Source organism: Oncorhynchus keta, chromosome 7 (assembly GCF_023373465.1).
Source record: "Oncorhynchus keta strain PuntledgeMale-10-30-2019 chromosome 7, Oket_V2, whole genome shotgun sequence".
Taxonomy (NCBI): Eukaryota; Metazoa; Chordata; class Actinopteri; order Salmoniformes; family Salmonidae; genus Oncorhynchus; species Oncorhynchus keta.
This window is the reverse complement of record NC_068427.1, coordinates 40738085-40764499: the sequence shown is the minus strand read 5'-3', so window position 1 is coordinate 40764499 and position 26415 is coordinate 40738085. Positions and strand designations below refer to the sequence as shown.

Genomic DNA, 26415 nt, shown 5'->3' with positions numbered 1-26415 from the left:
ACACTGTCATTATTGGGTGCATATGGGTGAGAAAAAAAAAATTGTAATCAATTTTGAATTCAGACTGTAACACAACAACATGTGGAATAAGTCAAGGGGTAGGAATACTTCCTGAAGGCTCTACTCCCTGTAAATCCACTCTAAACTGTGGATGAAAATCACTGTCAGACGGCTGGTTGGAAACCTGCTATTTGAGTCATAATCTACTGCATCTCATCAGTCCTTAGTGAAAGCCATATAAATTCCCCTTTAAACAGTAATACCTCAAACAATGACTAGGGACCTGACCTCAGAGCGAAACGGACCGTTTTACTGAGAGATTATGACGTTTGTCTGTTACGTGGTCATTCCTTAGTGAACTGAACCATGTCACCAATCCTACCCAATTAGCTCATCCTGCCAGCAGGCAGGTACACCAGTGTTCAAAACACCTCTTCAAGAGGTAAATTAATGAATGCAAATGGTTGTACTTCCCCTTGGGTGGAACGTGCTACAGCTTTCTAGTCCGACTAGAGCAGCAGAGCAAAGCAAACAGCATTAAGTTAAAGAGCCCTCAGCACAGCGAAACAGACGGAACAGACTTAGAACTAACAGAACTGGAACCTCGGAACACACTGAGCACTCCAAGCTGAGACCCCCGGGGATTCCTGTGCTGCACCCCCATCCTACCCCTGCCCCCTCCAACCCCCCGCTCCCCCTCTTGCATAACACTGCAGCCCGCTAAATATTTTGGCAGTAACTCAGTGAGCCAAGTGCAGCACAGAGTATTAAATAGCCCCATGTAATTATGCTTATTAATATGACCCATTATAAATGTGAGGGGTGTCTGGTGGATTGTGGAGCTTTGGCTAAGCTGATTGGGCCATGCCTTTCTTCCCTGGCTAATTGCCTTTTGATACACCTCCATATGCAGTGTTACAAAATGTTATAGTATTAGGCTTTACTACGACTAATCATCATCATCATCATAATCATCATCATCATCATCATCATCATAATGGAGATGAATGATGACATTCAGAACAGCTCAGATGTACACTCAGCAGACAGTTTATTAGGTACACCACTCCATTCACTAAAATGGTTTGACTGCATGACTGCATGGTCAATCCGATGTCTGCAGTGTACGGCCTCTGTAAAAGTCAGGGCATTCATACTTCTTGCGCTTCGCAGAGCTGTTGTGAAGGAAGTTGTCAAGAAAGTGAGTGTGTGTTTATACAGGACCTCCTACCGTCAACCAATCATGCCAGTGCGGAGACAGAGCCCTCCGCATTACTACAAAAATTGGGAGGCGCATGGCAGTAAAGGGCTCGATTTGGCCTCTGCAAGGCTCCGGAGGCTCCACAATTGCATCACATCCTCCATGCTGCGCCTCCGGACAACATTACCGGATCAGGCATAAATCAGTTGTGAGTCACGTCAGGCATTGAGGCATTCAGTTAGATTAAACGTAAGAATGGGCAACACAAGTGACCTAAGAGACTTTGAACGTGGTTCTGTATGATAGTACCTCAGAAACGGCTGTCCTCCTGGGCTTTTCACACACGACAGTGTCTAGAGTTTACAGAGAATGGTGCGGCAGAAAAACAACATCCAGTCATCGGCAATCCTGTAGGCGAAAACAGCTCGCAGAATGAGTGGTCGAAGGAGAATGGCAAGAATTGTGCAAGCTAACAAACAAAAACAGACAAATAACTGCGCAGTACAACAGTGGTGTGCAGAACGGCATCGCAGAACGCACAATTCGTCGGTCCTTGTCACAGGCTATTGCAGCAGATGACCACACCGGGTTCCACTCCTATCAGCTAAAAACAAGAAGAAGCAGCACTGGACAATTGAGGCGTGGAAAAATTATATAATAATAATAATAATAATAATATATGCCATTTAGCTGACGCTTTTATCCAAAGCGACTTACAGTCATGTGTGCATACATTCTATGTATGGGTGGTCCCGGGAATCGAACCCACTACCCTGGCGTTACAAGCGCCATGCTCTACCAACTGAGCCACAGAAGGACAAATTGCCTGGTTCGATGAATCAAGCTGATGGCAGTCAGGATTTGGCGAAAGAGGCCATGGACCCAACCTGCCTGGTGTCAACGGTACAGGCTGGTGGAGGTGGTGTACTGGTGTGGGGAATGTTTTCTTGGCACACGTTAGGTCATTTGATAACAATTTCCATGCCACAAAGATTTCAGGCTGGAGGCAAAGGGGGGTCTGACCCAGTACAAGATTGGTGTACCTAATAAACTGTCCATTGAGAGTACAATGCAATGTCCTCAAACGACTTCAAAAGTAAAACTGGAGTGACTCAACATAATCATGCAGACTTGTAAACCATTTTCCTCAGGGTATAAGTAAAAACGACATTCTGTCCCTCCCCTGGTAGAGAATACAGGGAAAGAGACAAGCAGAATTTCCTGTCAGATCTCATCAATGTCAGTGTTCAGACTCCCAGGCGATGATTGAGTGAGCTGTCATTGATACGGCACGTTTGTTTATTAGACTCAGATGGGAGAGATGACATTATTTGGTTTGGCCATATAGAAGTTTTCAGACACAAAAATGACCAATCAATGGCATTCAGTGACCCTGTGACATAATTTCTTACACCAAACAAGGTGCAGCTGTACATAGTCTATTGGTAAATAGCCCACCCATTTTCACCTACCTCATTCTCATTCCCATACTGTTTTTATTTATTTATTTATTTACTTTTCTGCTCTTTTGCTCTACCTGTACATGACCATCTGATCATTTATCACTCCAGTGTTAATCTGCAAAATTGTATTATTTGCCTACCTCCTCATGCCTTTTGCACACACTGTATATAGACTCCCCCCTTTTTTCTCTACTGTGTTATTGACTTATTAATTGTTTACTCCATGTGTAACTCTGTGTTGTCTGTTCACACTGCTATGCTTTATCTTGGCCAGGTCGCAGTTGCAAATGAGAACTTGTTCTCAACTAGCCTACCTGGTTAAATAAAGGTGTTCTCAACTAGCCTACCTGGTTAAATAAAGGTGTTCTCAACTAGCCTACCTGGTTAAATAAAGGTGTTCTCAACTAGCCTACCTGGTTAAATAAAGGTGTTCTCAACTAGCCTACCTGGTTAAATAAAGGTGTTATCAACTAGCCTCCCTGGTTAAATAAAGGTGTTCTCAACTAGCCTACCTGGTTAAATAAAGGTGTTCTCAACTAGCCTACCTGGTTAAATAAAGGTGTTCTCAACTAGCCTCCTGGTTAAATAAAGGTGTTCTCAACTAGCCTACCTGGTTAAATAAAGGTGTTCTCAACTAGCCTCCCTGGTTCAATAAAGGTGTTCTCAACTAGCCTACCTGGTTAAATAAAGGTGTTCTCAACTAGCCTACCTGGTTAAATAAAGGTGTTCTCAACTAGCCTCCCTGGTTAAATAAAGGTGTTCTCAACTAGCCTCCTGGTTAAATAAAGGTGTTCTCAACTAGCCTACCTGGTTAAATAAAGGTGTTCTCAACTAGCCTACCTGGTTAAATAAAGGTGTTCTCAACTAGCCTACCTGGTTAAATAAAGGTGTTCTCAACTAGCCTACCTGGTTAAATAAAGGTGTTCTCAACTAGCCTCCCTGGTTCAATAAAGGTGTTCTCAACTAGCCTACCTGGTTAAATAAAGGTGTTCTCAACTAGCCTCCCTGGTTAAATAAAGGTGTTCTCAACTAGCCTACCTGGTTAAATAAAGGTGTTCTCAACTAGCCTACCTGGTTAAATAAAGGTGTTCTCAACTAGCCTACCTGGTTAAATAAAGGTGTTCTCAACTAGCCTACCTGGTTAAATAAAGGTGTTCTCAACTAGCCTACCTGGTTAAATAAAGGTGTTCTCAACTAGCCTCCCTGGTTAAATAAAGGTGTTCTCAACTAGCCTACCTGGTTAAATAAAGGTGTTCTCAACTAGCCTACCTGGTTAAATAAAGGTGTTCTCAACTAGCCTACCTGGTTAAATAAAGGTGTTCTCAACTAGCCTACCTGGTTAAATAAAGGTGTTCTCAACTAGCCTACCTGGTTCAATAAAGGTGTTCTCAACTAGCCTACCTGGTTAAATAAAGGTGTTCTCAACTAGCCTCCCTGGTTAAATAAAAGTGTTCTCAACTAGCCTACCTGGTTAAATAAAGGTGTTCTCAACTAGCCTACCTGGTTAAATAAAGGTGTTCTCAACTAGCCTCCCTGGTTAAATAAAGGTGTTCTCAACTAGCCTCCCTGGTTAAATAAAGGTGTTCTCAACTAGCCTACCTGGTTAAATAAAGGTGTTCTCAACTAGCCTCCCTGGTTAAATAAAGGTGTTCTCAACTAGCCTACCTGGTTAAATAAAGGTGTTCTCAACTAGCCTACCTGGTTAAATAAAGGTGTTCTCAACTAGCCTCCCTGGTTAAATAAAAGTGTTCTCAACTAGCCTACCTGGTTAAATAAAGGTGTTCTCAACTAGCCTCCCTGGTTCAATAAAGGTGTTCTCAACTAGCCTCCCTGGTTAAATAAAGGTGTTCTCAACTAGCCTACCTGGTTAAATAAAGGTGTTCTCAACTAGCCTACCTGGTTAAATAAAGGTGTTCTCAACTAGCCTACCTGGTTAAATAAAGGTGTTCTCAACTAGCCTCCCTGGTTAAATAAAGGTGTTCTCAACTAGCCTACCTGGTTAAATAAAGGTGTTCTCAACTAGCCTACCTGGTTAAATAAAAGTGTTCTCAACTAGCCTACCTGGTTAAATAAAGGTGTTCTCAACTAGCCTACCTGGTTAAATAAAGGTGTTCTCAACTAGCCTACCTGGTTAAATAAAGGTGTTCTCAACTAGCCTACCTGGTTAAATAAAGGTGTTCTCAACTAGCCTACCTGGTTAAATAAAGGTGTTCTCAACTAGCCTCCCTGGTTAAATAAAGGTGTTCTCAACTAGCCTACCTGGTTAAATAAAGGTGTTCTCAACTAGCCTACCTGGTTAAATAAAGGTGTTCTCAACTAGCCTACCTGGTTAAATAAAGGTGTTCTCAACTAGCCTCCCTGGTTAAATAAAGGTGTTCTCAACTAGCCTCCCTGGTTAAATAAAGGTGTTCTCAACTAGCCTCCCTGGTTAAATAAAGGTGTTCTCAACTAGCCTCCCTGGTTAAATAAAGGTGTTCTCAACTAGCCTACCTGGTTAAATAAAGGTGTTCTCTGGGTTAAATAAAGGTGTTCTCAACTAGCCTCCCTGGTTAAATAAAGGTGTTCTCAACTAGCCTCCTGGTTAAATAAAGGTGTTCTCAACTAGCCTACCTGGTTAAATAAAGGTGTTCTCAACTAGCCTACCTGGTTAAATAAAGGTGTTCTCAACTAGCCTACCTGGTTAAATAAAGGTGTTCTCAACTAGCCTCCTGGTTCAATAAAGGTGTTCTCAACTAGCCTACCTGGTTAAATAAAGGTGTTCTCAACTAGCCTCCTGGTTAAATAAAGGTGTTCTCAACTAGCCTACCTGGTTAAATAAAGGTGTTCTCAACTAGCCTACCTGGTTAAATAAAGGTGTTCTCAACTAGCCTCCTGGTTAAATAAAGGTGTTCTCAACTAGCCTACCTGGTTAAATAAAGGTGTTCTCAACTAGCCTACCTGGTTAAATAAAGGTGTTCTCAACTAGCCTCCCTGGTTAAATAAAGGTGTTCTCAACTAGCCTACCTGGTTAAATAAAGGTGTTCTCAACTAGCCTACCTGGTTAAATAAAGGTGTTCTCAACTAGCCTACCTGGTTAAATAAAAGTGTTCTCAACTAGCCTACCTCGTTAAATAAAGGTGTTCTCAACTAGCCTACCTGGTTAAATAAAGGTGTTCTCAACTAGCCTCCCTGGTTAAATAAAGGTGTTCTCAACTAGCCTACCTGGTTAAATAAAGGTGTTCTCAACTAGCCTACCTGGTTAAATAAAGGTGTTCTCAACTAGCCTACCTGGTTAAATAAAGGTGTTCTCAACTAGCCTCCTGGTTAAATAAAGGTGTTCTCAACTAGCCTACCTGGTTAAATAAAGGTGTTCTAAACTAGCCTACCTGGTTAAATAAAAGTGTTCTCAACTAGCCTACCTGGTTAAATAAAGGTGTTCTCAACTAGCCTACCTGGTTAAATAAAGGTGTTCTCAACTAGCCTACCTGGTTAAATAAAGGTGTTCTCAACTAGCCTACCTGGTTAAATAAAGGTGTTCTCAACTAGCCTACCTGGTTAAATAAAGGTGTTCTCAACTAGCCTACCTGGTTAAATAAAGGTGTTCTCAACTAGCCTCCCTGGTTAAATAAAGGTGTTCTCAACTAGCCTACCTGGTTAAATAAAGGTGTTCTCAACTAGCCTACCTGGTTAAATAAAGGTGTTCTCAACTAGCCTCCCTGGTTAAATAAAGGTGTTCTCAACTAGCCTCCTGGTTAAATAAAGGTGTTCTCAACTAGCCTACCTGGTTAAATAAAGGTGTTCTCAACTAGCCTACCTGGTTAAATAAAGGTGTTCTCAACTAGCCTACCTGGTTAAATAAAGGTGTTCTCAACTAGCCTCCCTGGTTCAATAAAGGTGTTCTCAACTAGCCTACCTGGTTAAATAAAGATGTTCTCAACTAGCCTCCCTGGTTAAATAAAGGTGTTCTCAACTAGCCTACCTGGTTAAATAAAGGTGTTCTCAACTAGCCTACCTGGTTAAATAAAGGTGTTCTCAACTAGCCTACCTGGTTAAATAAAGGTGTTCTCAACTAGCCTACCTGGTTAAATAAAGGTGTTCTCAACTAGCCTACCTGGTTAAATAAAGGTGTTCTCAACTAGCCTACCTGGTTAAATAAAGGTGTTCTCAACTAGCCTCCTGGTTAAATAAAGGTGTTCTCAACTAGCCTCCCTGGTTAAATAAAGGTGTTCTCAACTAGCCTACCTGGTTAAATAAAGGTGTTCTCAACTAGCCTACCTGGTTAAATAAAGGTGTTCTCAACTAGCCTACCTGGTTAAATAAAGGTGTTCTCAACTAGCCTCCCTGGTTCAATAAAGGTGTTCTCAACTAGCCTACCTGGTTAAATAAAGATGTTCTCAACTAGCCTCCCTGGTTAAATAAAGGTGTTCTCAACTAGCCTACCTGGTTAAATAAAGGTGTTCTCAACTAGCCTACCTGGTTAAATAAAGGTGTTCTCAACTAGCCTCCCTGGTTAAATAAAGGTGTTCTCAACTAGCCTCCCTGGTTAAATAAAGGTGTTCTCAACTAGCCTACCTGGTTAAATAAAGGTGTTCTCAACTAGCCTCCCTGGTTAAATAAAGGTGTTCTCAACTAGCCTACCTGGTTAAATAAAGGTGTTCTCAACTAGCCTACCTGGTTAAATAAAGGTGTTCTCAACTAGCCTACCTGGTTAAATAAAAGTGTTCTCAACTAGCCTACCTGGTTAAATAAAGGTGTTCTCAACTAGCCTACCTGGTTAAATAAAGGTGTTCTCAACTAGCCTCCCTGGTTAAATAAAGGTGTTCTCAACTAGCCTACCTGGTTAAATAAAGGTGTTCTCAACTAGCCTACCTGGTTAAATAAAGGTGTTCTCAACTAGCCTCCCTGGTTAAATAAAAGTGTTCTCAACTAGCCTCCCTGGTTAAATAAAGGTGTTCTCAACTAGCCTACCTGGTTAAATAAAGGTGTTCTAAACTAGCCTACCTGGTTAAATAAAAGTGTTCTCAACTAGCCTACCTGGTTAAATAAAGGTGTTCTCAACTAGCCTACCTGGTTAAATAAAGGTGTTCTCAACTAGCCTACCTGATTAAATAAAAGTGTTCTCAACTAGCCTCCCTGGTTAAATAAAGGTGTTCTCAACTAGCCTACCTGGTTAAATAAAGGTGTTCTCAACTAGCCTACCTGGTTAAATAAAAGTGTTCTCAACTAGCCTCCCTGGTTAAATAAAGGTGTTCTCAACTAGCCTACCTGGTTAAATAAAGGTGTTCTCAACTAGCCTACCTGGTTAAATAAAGGTGTTCTCAACTAGCCTACCTGGTTAAATAAAGGTGTTCTCAACTAGCCTACCTGGTTAAATAAAGGTGTTCTCAACTAGCCTACCTGGTTAAATAAAGGTGTTCTCAACTAGCCTACCTGGTTAAATAAAGGTGTTCTCAACTAGCCTACCTGGTTAAATAAAGGTGAAAAAAAACATCAGGACAGGCCTGCACGGCTCCTCTTCTCTCCTCCCTAATCAGGCAGAGATAACAGGTGACTTGACCTTTTTACTTAGTGAGGAGCACATCATCCAGAGATGTTCTACATTCCTCTCTATTTTGGGACAGTTTGAACCATCTGCAGTGAGAGACCCTCAAACACTCACTCCCCCTCCAGCCTAAATAGTCTGATAGCCCAAACTGGATGTGTACTGTCCAGATGGGACCAGACTGCCCAGCATTAATATGATTCTGCTGTAAACTGCTCTTCTCTCCTGACGCCACTGTGTACACCACAGGCAGGAAGCAACATATATCATATCAGTGTTGCAACAGGACTTCCTGGGTAGTGGAACACTACTGTGTCTGGTACACCCTATCAACTCAGAGGCCCAGGCATGCTGTACACCACTATTGCTGCAGGCAGGAGCAGCAGTCTGGTTATGTAACGGTAATCACATCACCTGAACACCATCTCAGTAGAGGCTGTCATGATAGGCAGTGGAAGGAATGGAAGGATGGAGACCTCACAGCACTCATCTCTCACTTTTATCCCTGTTAATCCCCTCTACCGCCACAGCAGGGCTAGTGAGAAAACATTCTGGAGGCCAATGGCTCAGCTGGTAGATGGGATCGATTCAGGTCAGATCTGGTCAGGGTTGAAGGTGGCCTACAGCCACCAAGTTAAACACTAGACAGACAGTATGACATCACACAGGTCAGATAGTGATTTCACAGAATGATTGATAGAACGAAAATAACTACTTCTGCACCATACAGATTTTCACTTCATGAAACAGACATACATGGCGTAAATGACCACTGTGTAGAACCATGTAGAACCATACAATGCAGAACCATGTAATGTTGAACCATGAAGAACCAGATCGGACATGCAAACAAACAGTTGGCTAATTGGCTATTAATCCACAGTGAGACAAACTGGTCCTGTGCTGGATGGAGATCCATAGACTTGCATTAGGATGCAGTCAGAAGACCACAGGGTTCCTCATGGTTCCTCAGAAGAACCTTGTGTAAAGGCTTGCCTAAGCCATCGGACCGGGGCTCATTAATGGTGCAGAATGGCTGACCATGATAGAGTGACTTATCACTGGAAATGTTGCTGTTAGTTTGCTGTGGCCAACTTTAAAATGAACCGTTTTCTGTGGCATTGCTATAGCTAGGTGTATACCACATTGACATGTCAACATATAGGTCCAATATTATTCTGTGTTTGTTAAAAAACATACAGTATGAAGGTCAAGACAGACATCTCTCCTGGCTAATCATCGGTTTCTTTAGGCGCTAGTTTTAAGGTCAACGGTCAAATAGCAGTCTATTCCGTTTTGGTATGTTCCATCTCTCACACAGAACTACTGTATGACCCCCATGGAGGTGTCCTGTCCACTCTGAAAGAGGGAGGTAGAGGGAGAGAGATGAGGGGAGAAAGGAAAGAGAGAGAGTGAAAGAGACAGAGAAAGTGAAAAGGCGCAAGAGAGAGCAAGAGAGAGTTTGAGTCCCAGCTGCCTGTGAAGAGACACCACAGGGGAGTCAGTAAGCAGGGTAACTGATGCATCAGTATGGTCGTTACATGGTCATTTATCATTTGTGAGTCAGACGTGCTATGTGGCGGACGTGTGAGTTGTGGTTCCCCAGTTTCCTCCTGCACAGTGACTTGGTGTTCAGTCGGCATGCCACAGCTACAGAGTCAGGGGAGACCCAGAGATTGGGCACTCCTCACGTCGAGAACCACAGACTGTGGACATCACACTCGGCAGGGGGTGGGAGAGGCAGCTGGGACAACTACTACAGAGCTGTGGACATCACACTCGGCAGGGGGTGGGAGAGGCAGCTGGGACAACTACTACAGAGCTGTGGACATCACACTCGGCAGGGGGTGGGAGAGGCAGCTGGGACAACTACTACAGAGCTGTGGACATCACACTCGGCAGGGGGTGGAGAGGCAGCTGGGACAACTACTACAGAGCTGTGGACATCACACTCGGCAGGGGGGGCTGGGACAACTACTACAGAGCTGTGGAGGCAGGGGTGGAGCTGGGACAACTACTACAGGGAGAGGCAGCTGGGACAACTACTACAGAGCTGTGGACATCACACTCGGCAGGGGGTGGGAGAGGCAGCTGGGACAACTACTACAGAGCTGTGGACATCACACTCGGCAGGGGTTGGGAGAGGCAGCTGGGACAACTACTACAGAGCTGTGGACATCACACTCGGCAGGGGTGGGAGAGGCAGCTGGGACAACTACTACAGAGCTGGGCAGGGGGTGGGAGAGGCAGCTGGGACAACTACTACAGAGCTGTGGACATCACACTCGGCAGGGGTGGGAGAGGCAGCTGGGACAACTACTACAGAGCTGTGGACATCACACTCAGCTGGGACACTACTACAGAGCTGTGGACATCACACTCGGCAGGGGGTGGGAGAGGCAGCTGGGACAACTACTACAGAGCTGTGGACATCACACTCGGCAGGGGGTGGGAGAGGCAGCTGGGACAACTACTACAGAGCTGCATGCTGGACATCACACTCGGCAGGGGGTGGGAGAGGCAGCTGGGACAACTACTACAGAGCTGTGGACATCACACTCGGCAGGGGTTGGGAGAGGCAGCTGGGACAACTACTACAGAGCTGTGGACATCACACTCGGCAGGGGGTGGGAGAGGCAGCTGGGACAACTACTACAGAGCTGTGGACATCACACTCGGCAGGGGGTGGGAGAGGCAGCTGGGACAACTACTACAGAGCTGTGGTAGTGTGAAGAAGCGTGTACAATGTTCCCTCTAAGCTGCACGCGCACCCCGAGACTGTCACACAGAACAAATACTCTATCAGCCCACAGAGAGAAGCATGATGTTGAACTTCACTCAACTTTCTAGAGTTTTCCCTGTTAGTCAACACTATCAATGTTTCCCTTTACTGTGGTAATTGTGATCGAATCCACACAATATTATCCACTTTGAATGCAACATACCGAAACAAAACAAGCTACGCAATAGATATTCCAGAACGAATCGGAGTAGGATTATATTGCATTAACACACGACTCAGCCCGTACTCTACACAGACTGATGTGGCATAACCAATCAGAACTGCAGTAGGCCTATATGCAAATAGACCATTGCCATATATGGATCTGTGCCATTTACCTTGAACTGGACTGTGTTTACAGCTGTGGTCCTGAGTAGATGAGCTTGTTTTGAGATCAAAGCAAGAGCTGCATGCAGCAAAGTGTGCACGTTTTGTTCATATCCTTTACTAGTTAGTGAGTTATCAGCACAGTTATAGATCATTTGTAGTCAGCAATAGGGGAGGGATTTCTTCCTACAAGAGCACAAACCATGTACATTTCCAGACATCTTTGAAAAGTGAGTCAGGTAAAGAACTTTTTTTGTCTTTAAGTAGCAGTGTTGTATTTCGAGACAGGTTTGAATAAGCTAAGTAGCCAATAGGGCAGCATAATTTGTCTGATTATCTGTAATAATGGTATGTGAATAGTAATGCATTTTATTTTGTAAAGTGGTTTCTTTCATCAAATACCATTTTCAGTCACCTTGTCTGAAGGACAAGTGAATAAACAGGTTAATGTCAAGCCCCCCCCCCCCCCAAAGTCTCAAGGAATGTGGGTCTACTTTGAACACCACACATTGGCTGCTACTGTAGGCTGAATGATAGAACAGCTATTTCCATGTAAACATTTTATGGGATGCATTTTCTCCATTGTTTTTGATGGTAGGCCACTCTGGTGGGCCTTAGTTATGATCAAATTGCCACAATAGCCTACGCAGTCACTGTTAAAACTAACAGAGCGGGTACAGCCTCAGTGTTCACAGTAAAAGCACACTGGAAGTTGCACAGAATTTTCACAACGTTCAAGTCTTCGCTCAGCAGAATTTACTGCGTGCTGAGAAACATGAGGGAATATTGCATGGGCCACCGTTCCTTTACTTAGCTTTGATTGTGGACCTGACTCGCACCAACACCCGACCTGGCTTCACCAGCTGTTACTAGCGCCACTCAGCCATTTTCAACGCCACAGGGGAGCTGGCTTGAGAATCATTCTGACACAGCAAAAAAAACGTTTAGTTCAATCAGTTTCGATAAACATTCCTGCTCATTTTCATTTTCCCATTTCCTGCAGAGTGGTGTGAATCAAATTGACCTTCAAATTCAGTAAATAGGGATGATGAGACTTCAGGCAAGTGAGTTTTTCCTGATATGAAAAACAAATACCGGTAGGTGCAACGGTACTGTCCAGTGGAACTCGTCACAGTAGTGATCTCCGGTACTGTCTAGGGGAAGTAGTGATCTCCTGTCTCCAGGGGAACCCTCCGTCACAGTAGTGATCTTCGGTACTGTCCAGGGAACCCTCCGGTAAGGGGAACCCGTCTCCGGGGGAACCTGTACAGTAGTGATCTCCCGGTACTGGGGGAACCCGTCACAGTAGTGATCTCCGGTACTGTCTAGGGGAACCCGTCACAGTAGTGATCTCCGGTACTGTCCAGGGGAACTCGTCACAGTAGTGATCTCCGGTACTGTCCAGGGGAACCCGTCACAGTAGTGATCTCCGGTACTGTCCAGGGGAACCTGTCACAGTAGTGATCTCCGGTACTGTCTAGGGGAACCTGTCACAGTAGTGATCTCCGGTACTGTCCAGGGGAACCTGTCACAGTAGTGATCTCCGGTACTGTCCAGGGGAACCCGTCACAGTAGTGATCTCCGGTACTGTCCAGGGAACCCTTCACAGTAGTGATCTCCGGTACTGTCCAGTGATCTCCGGAAATCGTCACAGTAGTGATCTCCGGTACTGTCTAGGGAACCCGTCACAGTAGTGATGTCCGGTACTGTCTAGGGGAACCCTGTCACAGTAGTGATCTTCGGTACTGTCTAGGGGAACTCGTCACAGTAGTGATCTCCGGTACTGTCCAGGGGAACCCGTCACAGTAGTGATCTCCGGTACTGTCTAGGGGAACCCGTCACAGTAGTGATCTCCGGTACTGTCCAGGGGAACCTGTCACAGTAGTGATCACCGGTGCTGTTCTGACACAAGGGGGTTTCTCAGTTCACAGTGCAGTTCACAGTGCAGTTCACAGTGCAGTTCACAGTGTAGTTCACAGTGCAGTTCACAGTGTAGTTCACAGTGCAGTTCACAGTGCAGTTCACAGTGCAGTTCACAGTGCAGTTCACAGCGTAGCACCTTGTTACCTGAGTGTTTTGGGGCCCACTGTGTAGGAAGCCCACGATGGCCTGTGGACACTAGTCTCTTTGTAACTCTCTGTAATTGGTCTGAATGGCTGCTCTGAACAACAACCTTACAGTTACAGTGTGAGAGATGAGTCGTCCTCCCAACAGAGCCTTCTGCCTGCCCGGCCAGTTGAGCAGCATCATTCAGACAGACAGGATGGACAGACCATCACACAGAAGGATCCATACTCCTAATGTGACCAAATGGCTGCCACAGCAACACAGTTGGCCCCCAGCTCCAGCCCACATCCCCAGCCCCAGCCCACATCCCCAGCTCCAGCCCACATCCCCAGCTCCAGCCCCCAGCCCCAGGTCCAGCCCCAGCTCCAGCCCCCAGCCCGTTTGGTAGAAAGGCTGAAGTTCACAAAGCTGAGAAATATGAGGTCTGCAGAAGACAGACCTCTCAGACATCCTCCTCTCAGACATCAGTTTAGCATGAATATAACTAATTGTATGTAAATAATATGCAAATACATGTCTGAATGCACAGCTCCAGGCATTGTACTATAGAAAACCATGCTAGAGGCTAACTGGAAAACACATAAGGACATGTATGGATAAGTCATATGCAAATGATGTTGCATTCATTGAAGATATAAATAATTCTAAGAGCTTAAGGAGTTATTTGAATTAAACATTTTAATACTTAGTTGGCAACTCATCTAAGGATGTTAATAGCGAGGATGTTCATATTAAAGAATATATACTTTAAAGTGGATTAATAGTTTTCAAACAAACATCCGGCACATATGCACATACTGCACTGGTTAATAACTACATGTCAACCACTACTCCTACTGTAAAAGGTGGAAGTTTTAGGTGTGTAATGTTGCAGAACACAGATTCACTGCACAGGCCTTGCGACGGTTAAACAGACAGAACTTTAGAGACGAAAGACAACACCGGATCCCTCAGGACTGTAGAGACCAGAGGATACCATCCATTGAAATAAATACTTCCTGTAGGTCTTGCCTCCTCTGCTGTCTCCTGCCTCCTCTCCTGTCTCCCATCTCCTCTCCTGTCTCCTCTCCCGTCTCCTCTCAGACATCAGTTTAGCATGGTCCTTCCCTCCCTTACATACTGTCTCCTCTCCCGCCTCCTCTCAGACATCAGTTTAGCATGTTCCTTCCTTCCCTCACATACTTTCTCCCGCCTCCTCTCCCGTCTCCTCTCCCGCCTCCTCTCTCGCCTCCTCTCAGACATCAGTTTAGCATGTTCCTTCCTTCCCTCACATACTTTCTCCCGCCTCCTCTCCCGTCTCCTCTCCTGCCTCCTCTCAGACATCAGTTTAGCATGTTCCTTCCTTCCCTCACATACTTTCTCCCGTCTCCTCTCCCGCCTCCTCTCAGACATCAGTTTAGCATGTTCCTTCCTTCCCTCACATACATACTTTCTCCCGTCTCTCCCGCCTCCTCCCCGCCTCTCTCCCGCCTCCTCCCCGCCTCCTCTCCCCCGCCTCCTCTCAGACATCAGTTTAGCATGGTCCTTCCCTCCCCTTACAGTCTCCTCTCCCGCCTCCTCTCAGACATCAGTTTAGCATGTTCCTTCCTTCCCTCCTCACATACTGTCTCCTCTCCTGCCTCCTCTCCCGTCTCCTCTCAGACATCAGTTTAGCATGGTCCTTCCTTCCTTCCTTCACATACTTTCTTCCGCCTCTCCCGCCTCCTCTCCCGCCTCCTCTCAGACATCAGGTTTCCTTCCTTCCCTCATGGTCCTTCCTTTCCTCACATACTGTCTCCTCTCCTCAGTTTAGCCTCCTCACATCCCTCTCCCGCCTCCTCAGACATCAGTTTAGCATGGTCCTTCCTTCCTTCCTTCAGACATCAGTTTAGCATGGTCCTTCCTTCCTTCCTTCACATACTTTCTTCCGCCTCCTCTCCCGCCTCCTCTCCCGCCTCCTCTCAGACATCAATTTAGCATGGTCCTTCCTTTCCTCACATACTGTCTCCTCTCCTGCCTCCTCTCCCGTCTCCTCTCAGACATCAGTTTAGCATGGTCCTTCCTTCCTTCCTCACATACTGTCTTCCTCTCCCGCCTCCTCTCCCGCCTCCTCTCAGACATCGGTTTAGCATGGTCCTTCCTTTCCCACCTACTGTCTCCTCTCCCGTCTCCTCTCAGACATCAGTTTAGCATGGTCCTTCCTTCCCTCACATACTTTCTCCCGCCTCCTCTCCCGCCTCCTCTCAGACATCAGTTTAGCATGGTCCTTCCTTCCCTCACATACTTTCTCCCGCCTCCTCTCCCGCCTCCTCTCCCGCCTCCTCTCAGACATCAGTTTAGCATGTTCCTTCCTTCCTTCCCTCACATACTTCCTCCGGTCTCTTTTCCTCTAGTTTGTGTTCCTCAAGCCCAATCTGAGTTTTGAACAGGGCTTGGGGTGCTGGTGTGGGAAACCAACCGGTGTGAACCGGTCACCAAGCCAGGCAGTCAAAGCCTCCATTCTACACAGGAGGAGACGGTGCCGATATTGACCTACTGCAAGTGGCCAACAGACTGAAGGCCTGACCTTTCCTGTATTTTACTTTTATTTCACCTTTATTTAACCAGGTAGGCCAGTTGAGAACAAGTTCACATTTACAACTGCAAGCTGGCCAAGATAAAGCAAAGCAGTGCAACAAAATCAAACAACACAGAGACAAACTCACAGACAATAACACAATAGGAAAATCAATGTACAGTGTGTGCAAATGTAGAAGAGTAGGGAGGTAGGCAATAAATAGGCCATAGAGGCAAAATAATTACAATTTAGCATTAACACTGGAGCGATAGATGTGCAGATGATGATGTGCAAGTAGGGATACTGGGGTGCAAAAGAGCGAGATGGTAAGTAATAATATGGGGATGAGGTAGTTGGGTGTGCTATTTACAGATTGGCTGTGTACAGGTACAGTGATCGGTAAGCTGCTCTGACAGCTGATGCTTAACGTTAGAGGGAGATATAAGACTCCAGCTTCTGTGATTTTTGCCAGTCGTTCCAGTCATTGGCAGCAGAGAACTGGAAGGAAAGGCAGCCAAAGCAAGAATTGGCTTTGGGGTGACCAGTGAGATATACCTACTGGAGCGTGTGCTGTGGGTGGGTGCTGCTATGGTGACCAGTGAGCTGAGAAAAGGCGGGGCATTACCTAGCATAGACTTTTAGATGACCTGGAGTCAGTGGGTTTGGCGACGAATATGTAGTGAGGGCCAGCCAACGAGAGCGTACAGGTCACAGTGGTGGGTGGTATATGGGGCTTTAGTAACAAAATATCCAGTTTGCCGAGCATGCCGAACATCCAGTTTGCCGAGCATGCCGAACATTCAGTTTGCCGAACATGTTGGAAGCTATTTTGTAAATGACATTGCTGAAGTCAAGGATCGGTAGGATAGTCCGTTTTACGAGGGTATGTTTGGCAACATGAGTGGCTTTGTTGCGTAATAGGAAGCCGATTCTAGACTTAATTTTGGATTGGAGATGCTTAATGTGAGTCTGGAAGGAGAGTTTACAGTCTAATCAGACACCTAGGTATTTGTAGTTGTCCACATATTCTAACCGTCCAGAGTAGTGATGCTAGTCAGGCGGGAGGGTGCGGGAAGCAATTGGTTGAAGAGCATGCACTTAGTTTTACTATCTTTTAAAAGCAGTTGGAGGCCACGGAAGGAGAGTTGTATGGCATTAAAGCTTGTTTGGAGGTTTGTTAGCACAGTGTCCAATGAAGAGCCAGATGTATACAGAATGGTGTCGTCTGCGTAGAGGTGAATCAGAAAATCACCAGCAGCAAGAGCGACATCATTGATATATACAGATAACAAAGTCGGCCGAGAATTGAACCCGGTGGCACGCCCATAGAGACTGCCAGAGGTCCGGACAACAGGCCCTCTGATTTGACACAAGCGAGTGTAGCGAAATGCTTGTGCTTCTAGTTCCGACAATGCAGTAATAACCAACGAGTAATCTAACCTAACAATTCCAAAACTACTACCTTATACACACAAGTGTAAAGGGATAAAGAATATGTACATAAAGATATGAATGAGTGATGGTACAGAACGGCATAGGCAAGATGCAGTAGATGGTATCAAGTACAGTATATACATATGAGATGAGTAATGTAGGGTATGTAAACAAAGTGGCATAGTTTAAAGTGGCTAGTGATACACGTATTACATAAAGATGCAGTAGATGATAGAGTACAGTATATACATATACATATGAGATGGATATCTGAGAAGTAGTTGGTGAACCAGGCGAGGCAGTCATTTGAGAAGCCAAGGCTATTGAGTTTGCCGATAATAATGTGGTGATTGACCGAGTCGAAAGCCTTGGTCGATGAAGACGGGTGCACAGTACTGTCTTTTATCAATGGTTTATCAATGATACCGTTTAGGACCTTGAACGTGGTGCACCCATGACCAGCACGGAAACCAGATTGCATAGCGGAGAAGGTACGGTGGGATTCGAAATGGTCGGTGATCTGTTTGCTAATTTGGCTTTTGAAGATTTTAGAAAGGCAGCGTAGGATGGATATAGATCTGTAACAGTTTGGGTCTAGAGTGTCTCCCCTTTTGAAGAGGGGGATGACCACGGCAGCTTTCAAATCTTTGGGGATCTCAGACGATATGAAAGAGAGATTGAACAGGCTAGTAATAGGGGTTGCATCAATTTCGGCAGATCATTTTAGAAGGAGACGGTCAAGATTGTCTAGCCCAGCTGATTTGTAGGGGTCCAGATCTTGCAGCTCTTTCAGAATATCAGCTGTCTGGATTTGGGTGAAGGAGAAGCAGGGGGGCATGGGCAAGTTGCTACAGGGGGTGCTGAGATGTTGGCCGGGGTAGGGATAGCCAGGTGGAAAGCATGGCCAGCCATAGATAAATGCTTCTTGAAATGATCAATTATCGTAGATTTAGCGGTGGTGACAATGTTTTCTATCCTCAGTGCAGTGGGCAGCTGGGAGGAGGTACTCTTGTTCTCCATGGACTTTACAGTGTCCTTTTTGGAATTAGTGCTACAGGATGCAAATTTCTGTTTGAAAAAGCTAGCCTTAGCTTTACCTATTGACTGAGTATATTGGTTCCGGACTTTCCTGAAAAGTTGCATATCGTGGGGGCTATTCGATGCTAATGCAGAATACCACAGGATGTTTTTGTGTTGGTCAAGGGCAGTCAAGTCTGGGGTGAACCAAGGGATATATCTGTTCTTAGTTCTACATTTTTTGAACGGGGCATGCTTATTTAAGATGGAGAGGAAAGCACTTTTAAAAGGGCAACCAGGCATCCTCTACTGGCGGGATGAGGTCACTATCCTTCCAGGATACCCGGGCCAGGTTGATTTGAAAGGCCTGCTCACTGAAGTGTTTTAGGGAGCATTTGACTGTATACCAACTGTAATAAAGCATGAGTCCATGGAGACAGTACAGTAGTCTTGCCCTGCTGTTGAGATATTAAGCTGCTCTTTCCGTCTCTCTGCAGTGAAGCACATGCCTGGCTGGGGACTGGGGAGCACCTGGGGAGTACTGCAAACCCCAGCCGAGCACTATTTGGGAGCGAGTGTGAGTGGTCCCACCACAGTTTAATTATAGAGCGGTTGGAACAGCTGCTAGCTCTGTCTCTCTGCAATGGTGCTACTAGGCCAGGCTAGGCCTGCAGTATGGTAGGAGACGCATCACAGTGAATCCAATCACTCATGTCAACAACAGTCTGATCCCAGACCAGCTCTTGGGGGAGCTGGCTGTTCCGGTAGTCAGTGTGTCAGGATGTAACTTCCTCTGGGATCTGAGGTTCCCAGATCACCTCTTGGGGGGCTGACTTAGGGGCTCGCTGTTCTGGTAGTTAATGTGTCAGGATGTAAGTTCCTCTGGGAACATCTGATCCCAGACCAGCTCTTGGCAGCCTGGTTGGCTGGATGTTTCAGCAGCAGTGTGTACAACAGGATGTAAGTTAATCCACGTCGACACACTGGTCTGTCTCCTGCAGGGAGAATGAGACATAGGGTGCATCCAAAATGGCTCCCTATTTACTATATAGTGCCCTGCTTAGACACACAGAGAGAGACATACACCACAGCCTAGTCCCTAGTGGTTCTGAAAGGTCCATTTGACCCACTCACAGTCCAGTGGTGGTGAGAGAGCGTTCTACAGAACTACCTCACATTCTACTTGTAGAGCTTTCCGACAACAATTCCAACTTCCTGCTGTTCATGTAAGGCCATGTACAGGATAGAGGGAAGATGACCTCCCTCCAGGTGGACTGGTTGGTTTCGTTACCTTATCACGCAGATGATGCTCGGCCGCGTCAATGTTCAACGGGTCATCAAAGTTAAGTAGATCCTGAGGGAAATGAGAGAGAGACAGCGGAAGTTTACAAAAAAAAATGTTTAAATAAACAACAACAACCTGCTAATCAAGATTAAAACAAACAACCACTTGCCAGACTATTAGGTTTGTTGTTGTCTGATACGAACTGACAAAAGAGTGTAATAATCCTGTTGCCATAGAGACTGTGTGCATGGCGAGCGAGGCGCATTGTGTTATTAGGGAGATAAAATGGCGGCTAGGCGAGCTCCTCACTTCCTGATTAAAAGCTAAGCCTCAGGGCATGACTGAGCATCAGGCTGCAGCACCACCAGAGTCCGTCCGATATATCGGTTCACCGATATTAGTGGCTGAAATTGGCCTTTTACCGATATATTGGTATCGGACGAAAATGTCACAGATAACAGATTTTCAATAAAAAGGATGAAAAAAGGAAAGTTCAGGGTTATCTGATCATGTGCGACCATTCTCGTGATGTGTTATTATTTTACAATATAAGAAACACATTTTAAGCATATTTCTTGAACAATCTCTCTTTTAGATGGCAATTTGAGAACACGTTTATTACACTTTTTCATTTTCGTGCTGTTAAATAAGAGATTTTAACATCCTCAGTCTACCTGTTCCTCATACATGGGCATATGCAGAGCCTTCAGAAGGTATTCACACCCGTTGAGACTTTTTACACATTTTGTTGTGTTACAGCCTGAACTTAAAATGCATTATTTAAATTCATTTTTTTTGTCACTAGACTACACACAAAGTGGAATTATGTTTTTAGTCATTTATAAAAATGTATAAACAAATGAAATGTCTTGAGTCAATAAGTATTCAACCACTTGGTAATTGCAAGCCTAAATAAGTTGATGAGTAAAAATGTACTTAACAAGTCACATAATAAGTTGCATGGACTCACTTTGTGTGCAATAATAGTGTTACCATGATTTCTGAATGACTACCTCATCTCTGCAACCAACACATATAATCTGTAAGGTCCCTCAGCCCTGCAGTGAATTTTAAACACAGATTCAATCACAAAGACAAGAGGTTTTCTAATGCCTCGCAAAGAAGGGCACCTATTGGTAGATGTATAAAAAAACTAATTTGAATATCCCTTTGAGCATGGTGAAGTTATTAATTACACTTTGGATGGTGTAACACCCAGTCACTACAAAGATACAGGCGTCCTTCCTCAGTTGCTGGAGAGGAAGCAAACCGCTCAGCGATTTAATCATGAGGCCAATGTTGACTTTCAAACAGTTTTTAGTTAAATCGGCCTGAAAAGCTATGTCAAGACTTTAAAATGTCTGTCTCGCGATGATCAACAACGAACTTGCCATTGCTTGAAGAATTTTAAAAAGTGTACAAGCCCGGTTTGCAAAGCTCTTAGAGACACACCCAGAAAGATTCACAGCTGTACTCACTGCCAAAGGTGATTCTAACATGTATTGACTCAGGGGTGTGAATACTTACTGTATGCAAACTAGATATTTCATTTCAAATACATTTGACATTTTTTTTCTAAAAACATGTTTTCACTTTGTCATTATGTGGTATTGAGAGCAGCTGGGCAAGAAAAAAATTATCTATTGAATCCATTTTGAATTCAGTCTGTAACAACAAAATGTGGAATAAGTCAAGGGGTATGAATACTTTCTGAAGGTTCTGTATACCCTGTGTGTTATGATAATTGTTGTGGCACTGATCTGTCACCTCTGTGTGTTGCTGGTGATAGATCACCCATTACAGAAGGCACTGTACACCAAGAACAAACACATTTTAAGATAATTTTCAAATCAGTTTATTGATTAAAAGGTACTTACGGTAAACAAGGAGTTCAATCCCCAGACTACATCCTGAAAGACACAGAAACAGACAAGAACATAAATAAACATTTATAGACCATCCATAGACCATCCATAGACCATCCATAGACCATCCATAGACCATCCATAGACCATTCATCACATTTTATGTACCATTAAAAGTGAAACTAAACTAGTCATTAATAACCAGGTCATCGTTGAGCATTTTCATTCCAGCAAATTAACAAACAAAATTGTTGAATTCCCCAAATAGATTATAAAGCGGGGCCCTCTATCGTCTCTACAGGCACCATTATATACAACGAAGACAGGAACCTTCTGTGAATACGCAAGTGGATTGTCTCTCAGCGCGTATTAGGCAAATTTCCTTGATGTTCAAACACTGTGAAGAAGTGATTATGATGGGTATTAATTAGCATATCTATTTTGAGGACATTATAAAAGGATACTGGCATTTGTAATTGAGCATCTCAGAGGGGTGTGAATTCATGAATGATAGAGATTTTGTTAAATTAATTAAACAACGTGTAAACAATTACCCTTAATACAGGTAACTGACAATATAAAGGAAACACCAACATAAAGTGTCTTAATAGGTTGTTGGGCCACCATGAACAAGAACAGCTCAATGCAGCTTGACATATATTCTACAAGTGTCTGGAACTCTACTGGAGGGATGCCACACCATTCATCAACGAGAACTCCATCATTTGGTGTTTGGTTGATGGTGGTGGAAAACGCTGTCTCAGGCACAGCTACAGAATCTCCCATGTATTTAATTGGGTTTAGATCTGGTGACAGATGGCCATGGCATATGATTTTTTATTTTACCAGGTAAGTTGACTGAGAACACATTCTCATCTACAGCAACGACCTGGGGATTAGTTACAGGGGAGAGGAGGGATGAATGAGCCAATTGGAAGCTGGGGATGATGGCCATCATGGTGGCCATGATAATATGAAGGCTACGATAAGTGCCATGGCATCTTTAGTGACCACAGAGTGTCAGGACACCCATTTAACTAAAAAATGAACGTCCCATCCAAAAGACGGCACCCTACACAGGGCAATGTCCCCAATCCCTGCCCTGGGGTATTGGGATATTTTTTTTTTTAGACCAGAGGAAAGAGTGCCTCCGAGTGGGCCTCCAACACCACTTCCAGCAGCATCTGATCTCATCTGATCGTTTTCATGCTTATCAAACCATTCAGTGACCACTAATAACCTGTTGATGGGGTCATTGACATCCGATAGGGGCATGGTCCTTCTGTAGCTCAGTTGGTAGAGCATGGCGCTTGTAACGCCAGGGTAGTGGGTTCGATCCCCGGGACCACCCATACGTAGAATGTATGCACACATGACTGTAAGTCGCTTTGGATAAAAGTGTCTGCTAAATGGCATATATTATTATTATTATTATTATTATTATTATTATATATTATAGCCATGGTAGCCAAAATAATGGCCTGCCCAGCATTTCTATACATGCATGATGAGACGTTAATTGCTTAATTAACTCAGGAACCATGCCTGTGTGCCTGATTTCAATATACTTTGTATCCATCATTTACTCAAGTGTCTCCATTATTTTGACAGTTACCTGTAGATCTTAACATATTCATGTATGCTAGCTTCACCTTCAGGATGCCGGCACAGACAGAACAAGAAGCCATATGTTTCACCGGATGTAGAAATCTCAAGCATCTGGTTGTTATTTCCCCCTCCCCACCAAATATGGTGAGGAGAGGAAGCCCAGTGGCCAGCAGTGGGAGAGTATGGAGCGAGATGGAACTGGGCCAACATTCTGCTGATTTTTTCATCGAAGAAAAGCCCGATGGCAATACAGTTTTCTGTTCTCAAAGCTAGAATCTGTTACGAACATAGTGCACTAAGTTTTGTATATTTTCCAAAGTAAAAAAAAAGAAGGCAAAAATGAAGTTATTGCGCACACGTAGTTCACAGAGAAGAATATTCCCCAAAGGAAATATGTAAATATACATGCTAGAATGCACCACTAGGATCTCACTAGCGTGTGCTTGTTCTGCCCACTATACTACATTTGCTCCCATTGAAAACAACACGGATGAAGCATCTTGGGTTAGTTATAAATATCTTTAACGTCAGTGTGGACATTCAACTCTGTTCCCCTGCCAACTGATCATAGTCATATCAAGTCATAGACTTGTCACACATGCAGGGCAGGATGAGAGTAAGAACAAGAAAACATGACTGTTAATGGATACTATCTCTAATGGGGTTTTCTAATGGTAATAGATACACAATTAAAACAGATATACATACGCCTTGCAGAAAACAAAGGCAATGAGCCCAATTTACTCTTATCACTTTGCTATTTCATTATAAAACAAAGTGTGGTCCCATCAAAGAGCAGGACACAGTGAAGATGGGCCTATAAAACAGACATGGAATAAAACAACAAATAATGTTTTCCAGGCAAACTGCTGTCAGACGCAATGATTGAAAGTTGGTCGAATTGCATTTAAATGAAATAGTCAATACCTTTCTTTACAGGACCTGCCCTCTTATCTTATTGCTCTAACGAGAACATTTCTTGACCTTGAGAACAACATTGTGCATAATAAACCTGCAGTTTACTTTCCTTACCAAGATATGTGGTTTGATTCTAATTTGTATTTTTATTTATTATGGATCAGTACTCTTCCTGGGGTCCAGCGAAATTAAGGCAGTTTATACCATTTTAAAAACATGACAATACACTCACAGATTTCACAACACCCTACTCCACCACTAGCACATATCGACAGTACTAAATCCATGAAAAATCGGGAAAATGTATTTTGGGCGCCGATTTCAAATTTTTTAATTATTTAAAAATGTTACACCTTTATTTAATCTTTATTTAACTAAACGAGGCAAGTCAGTTAAGAAAACATTCTTATTTTCAATGACGGCCTAGGAACAGTGGGTTAACTGCTTCGTTCAAGGGCAGAAAGACAGATTTTCACCTTGTCAGCTCGGGGATCCAATCTTGCAACCTTACACTAAACTAGTCCAACGCAATAACGACCTACCTCTCTCTCGTTGCACTCCACATGGAGACTGCCTGTTACGAGAATGCAGTAAGCCAAGGTAAGTTGCTAGCTAGCATTAAAAACTTATCTTATAAAAAACAATCAATCATAATCACTAGTTAACTACACATGGTTGATGATATTACTAGATATTAGATATATCCTGTGTTGCATATAATCTGACTGAGCATACAAGCATACAAGTATCTAAGTATCTGACTGAGCGGTGGTAGGCAGAAGCAGGAGCGTAAACATTCATTCAAACAACACTTTAGTGCGTTTTGCCAGCAGCTCTTCGTTGTGTGTCAAGCATTGCGCTGTTTATGACTTCAAACCTATCAACTCCTGAGATGAGGCTGGTGTGACAGAAGTGAAATGGCTGGCTAATTAGCATGTGCTAATAGCGTTTCAAACTTCACTTGCTCTGAGCCTTGTGGGGTGGTTGTTTCCCTTGCTCTGCATGGGTAACGCTTCTATGTGGTGGCTGTTGTCGTTGTGTTGCTGGTTCAAGCCCAGGGGGGAGCGAGGAGAGGGACGGAAGCTATACTGTTACACTGGCATACTAAAGTGCCTATAAGAACATCCAATAGTCAAAGGTTAATGAAATACAAATGGTATAGAGGGAAATAGTCCTATAATAACTACAACCTAAAACTTCTTACCTGGGAATATTGATGACTCATGTTAAAAGGAACCACCAGCTTTCATATGTTCTCATGTTCTGAGCAAGGACCTTAAACATTAGCTTTCTTAAATAGCACATATTGCACTTTTACATTCTTCTCCAACACTTTGTTTTTGCATTATTTAAACCAAATTGAACATTTTTCATTATCTACTTGAGGCTAAATTGATTTTATTTATGTATTATATTAAGTTAAAATAAGTGTTAATTCAGTATTATTGTAATTGTCATTATTACAAACACATAAAAAAAAAATAATAATAATAATAATAATAATAATAATAAAATCGGCCGATTAATCGGTATCTGCTTTTTTGGTCCTCCAATAATCGGTAACGGCATTGAAAAAGCATGTGTAATGCGTATGATATTGTGTGTGTGTGTGTGTGTGTGTGTGTGTGTGTGTGTGTGTGTGTGTGTGTGTGTGTGTGTGTGTGTGTGTTGGTGTTTCTTCACAGTCACTCGCTGTTCCATAAGGTTTATTTTTATACTTTTTTAAAATAACACTTTACTGCTTGCATCAGTTACTTGATGTGGAATAGAGTTCCATGTAGTCATGGCTCTATGTAGTACTGTGGAATAATGTTCCATGTAGTCATGGCTCTATGTCGTACTGTGCACCTCCCATAGTCTGTTCTGAACTTGGGGACTGTGAAAGAGACCTCTGGTGGCATGTCTTGTGGGGTATGCATGGGTGTCTGAGCTGTGTGCTAGTAGTTCAAAACAGACAGCTCGATGCATTCAACATGTCAATACTGCGCATCAATCCAATTAGTGATGAAGTCAATCTCTCCTCCACGTTGAGCCAGGAGAGATATTAGTTATCTGTGTACATTCAAGGGACAGCCATGCTGCCCTGTTCTGAGTCAATTGCAATTTTCCTATGTCCGTTTTTAGTCCAGGTGTGACAAAACTAGGGCCTGTAGGACCTGCCTTGTTGATAGTGCTGCTAAGAAGGTAAAGCAGCACTTTATTATGGACAGACTTCTCCCCACCTTAGGTACTGAATGATGAATAAGAGAACCAACAACACATGAATAGATAGGAAGACAGACAGTCACCTGTCCTTGCTCTCTATCCTTGACATTACTAAGGTGATATCTGAGGGCTATGGGACTTATCCACCAACTAAACTAGATGTTTCAAGCCTTCTCTTGCTTGTGA

At 43.9% G+C, this 26415-nt stretch overlaps 2 protein-coding genes across 10 annotated transcripts in view; one reads left to right on the top strand and one right to left on the bottom strand.

Annotated features, from left to right (window-relative positions):
* Positions 1–26415, bottom strand: part of LOC118386372 (NEDD8-conjugating enzyme UBE2F-like) — a 214716-nt gene that overhangs the window by 116192 nt on the left and 72109 nt on the right. For all 9 annotated transcript variants that reach the window (XR_008139962.1, XM_052522922.1, XM_052522924.1 and 6 more), the window contains 2 exons: positions 21511–21543; positions 19640–19702 (listed from right to left, as the gene is read on the bottom strand). Coding sequence is in view for 8 of the 9 variants with exons in the window: in XM_052522922.1 (XP_052378882.1) it covers positions 19640–19702; positions 21511–21543 (96 nt within the window). In the remaining variant the exon portion in view is untranslated. The remainder of the gene's footprint in view (positions 1–19639; positions 19703–21510; positions 21544–26415) is intronic.
* LOC118386431 (band 4.1-like protein 5) overlaps positions 1–26415 on the top strand; it is a 216691-nt gene that overhangs the window by 187215 nt on the left and 3061 nt on the right. The gene's annotated exons all lie outside the window — the stretch shown is intronic.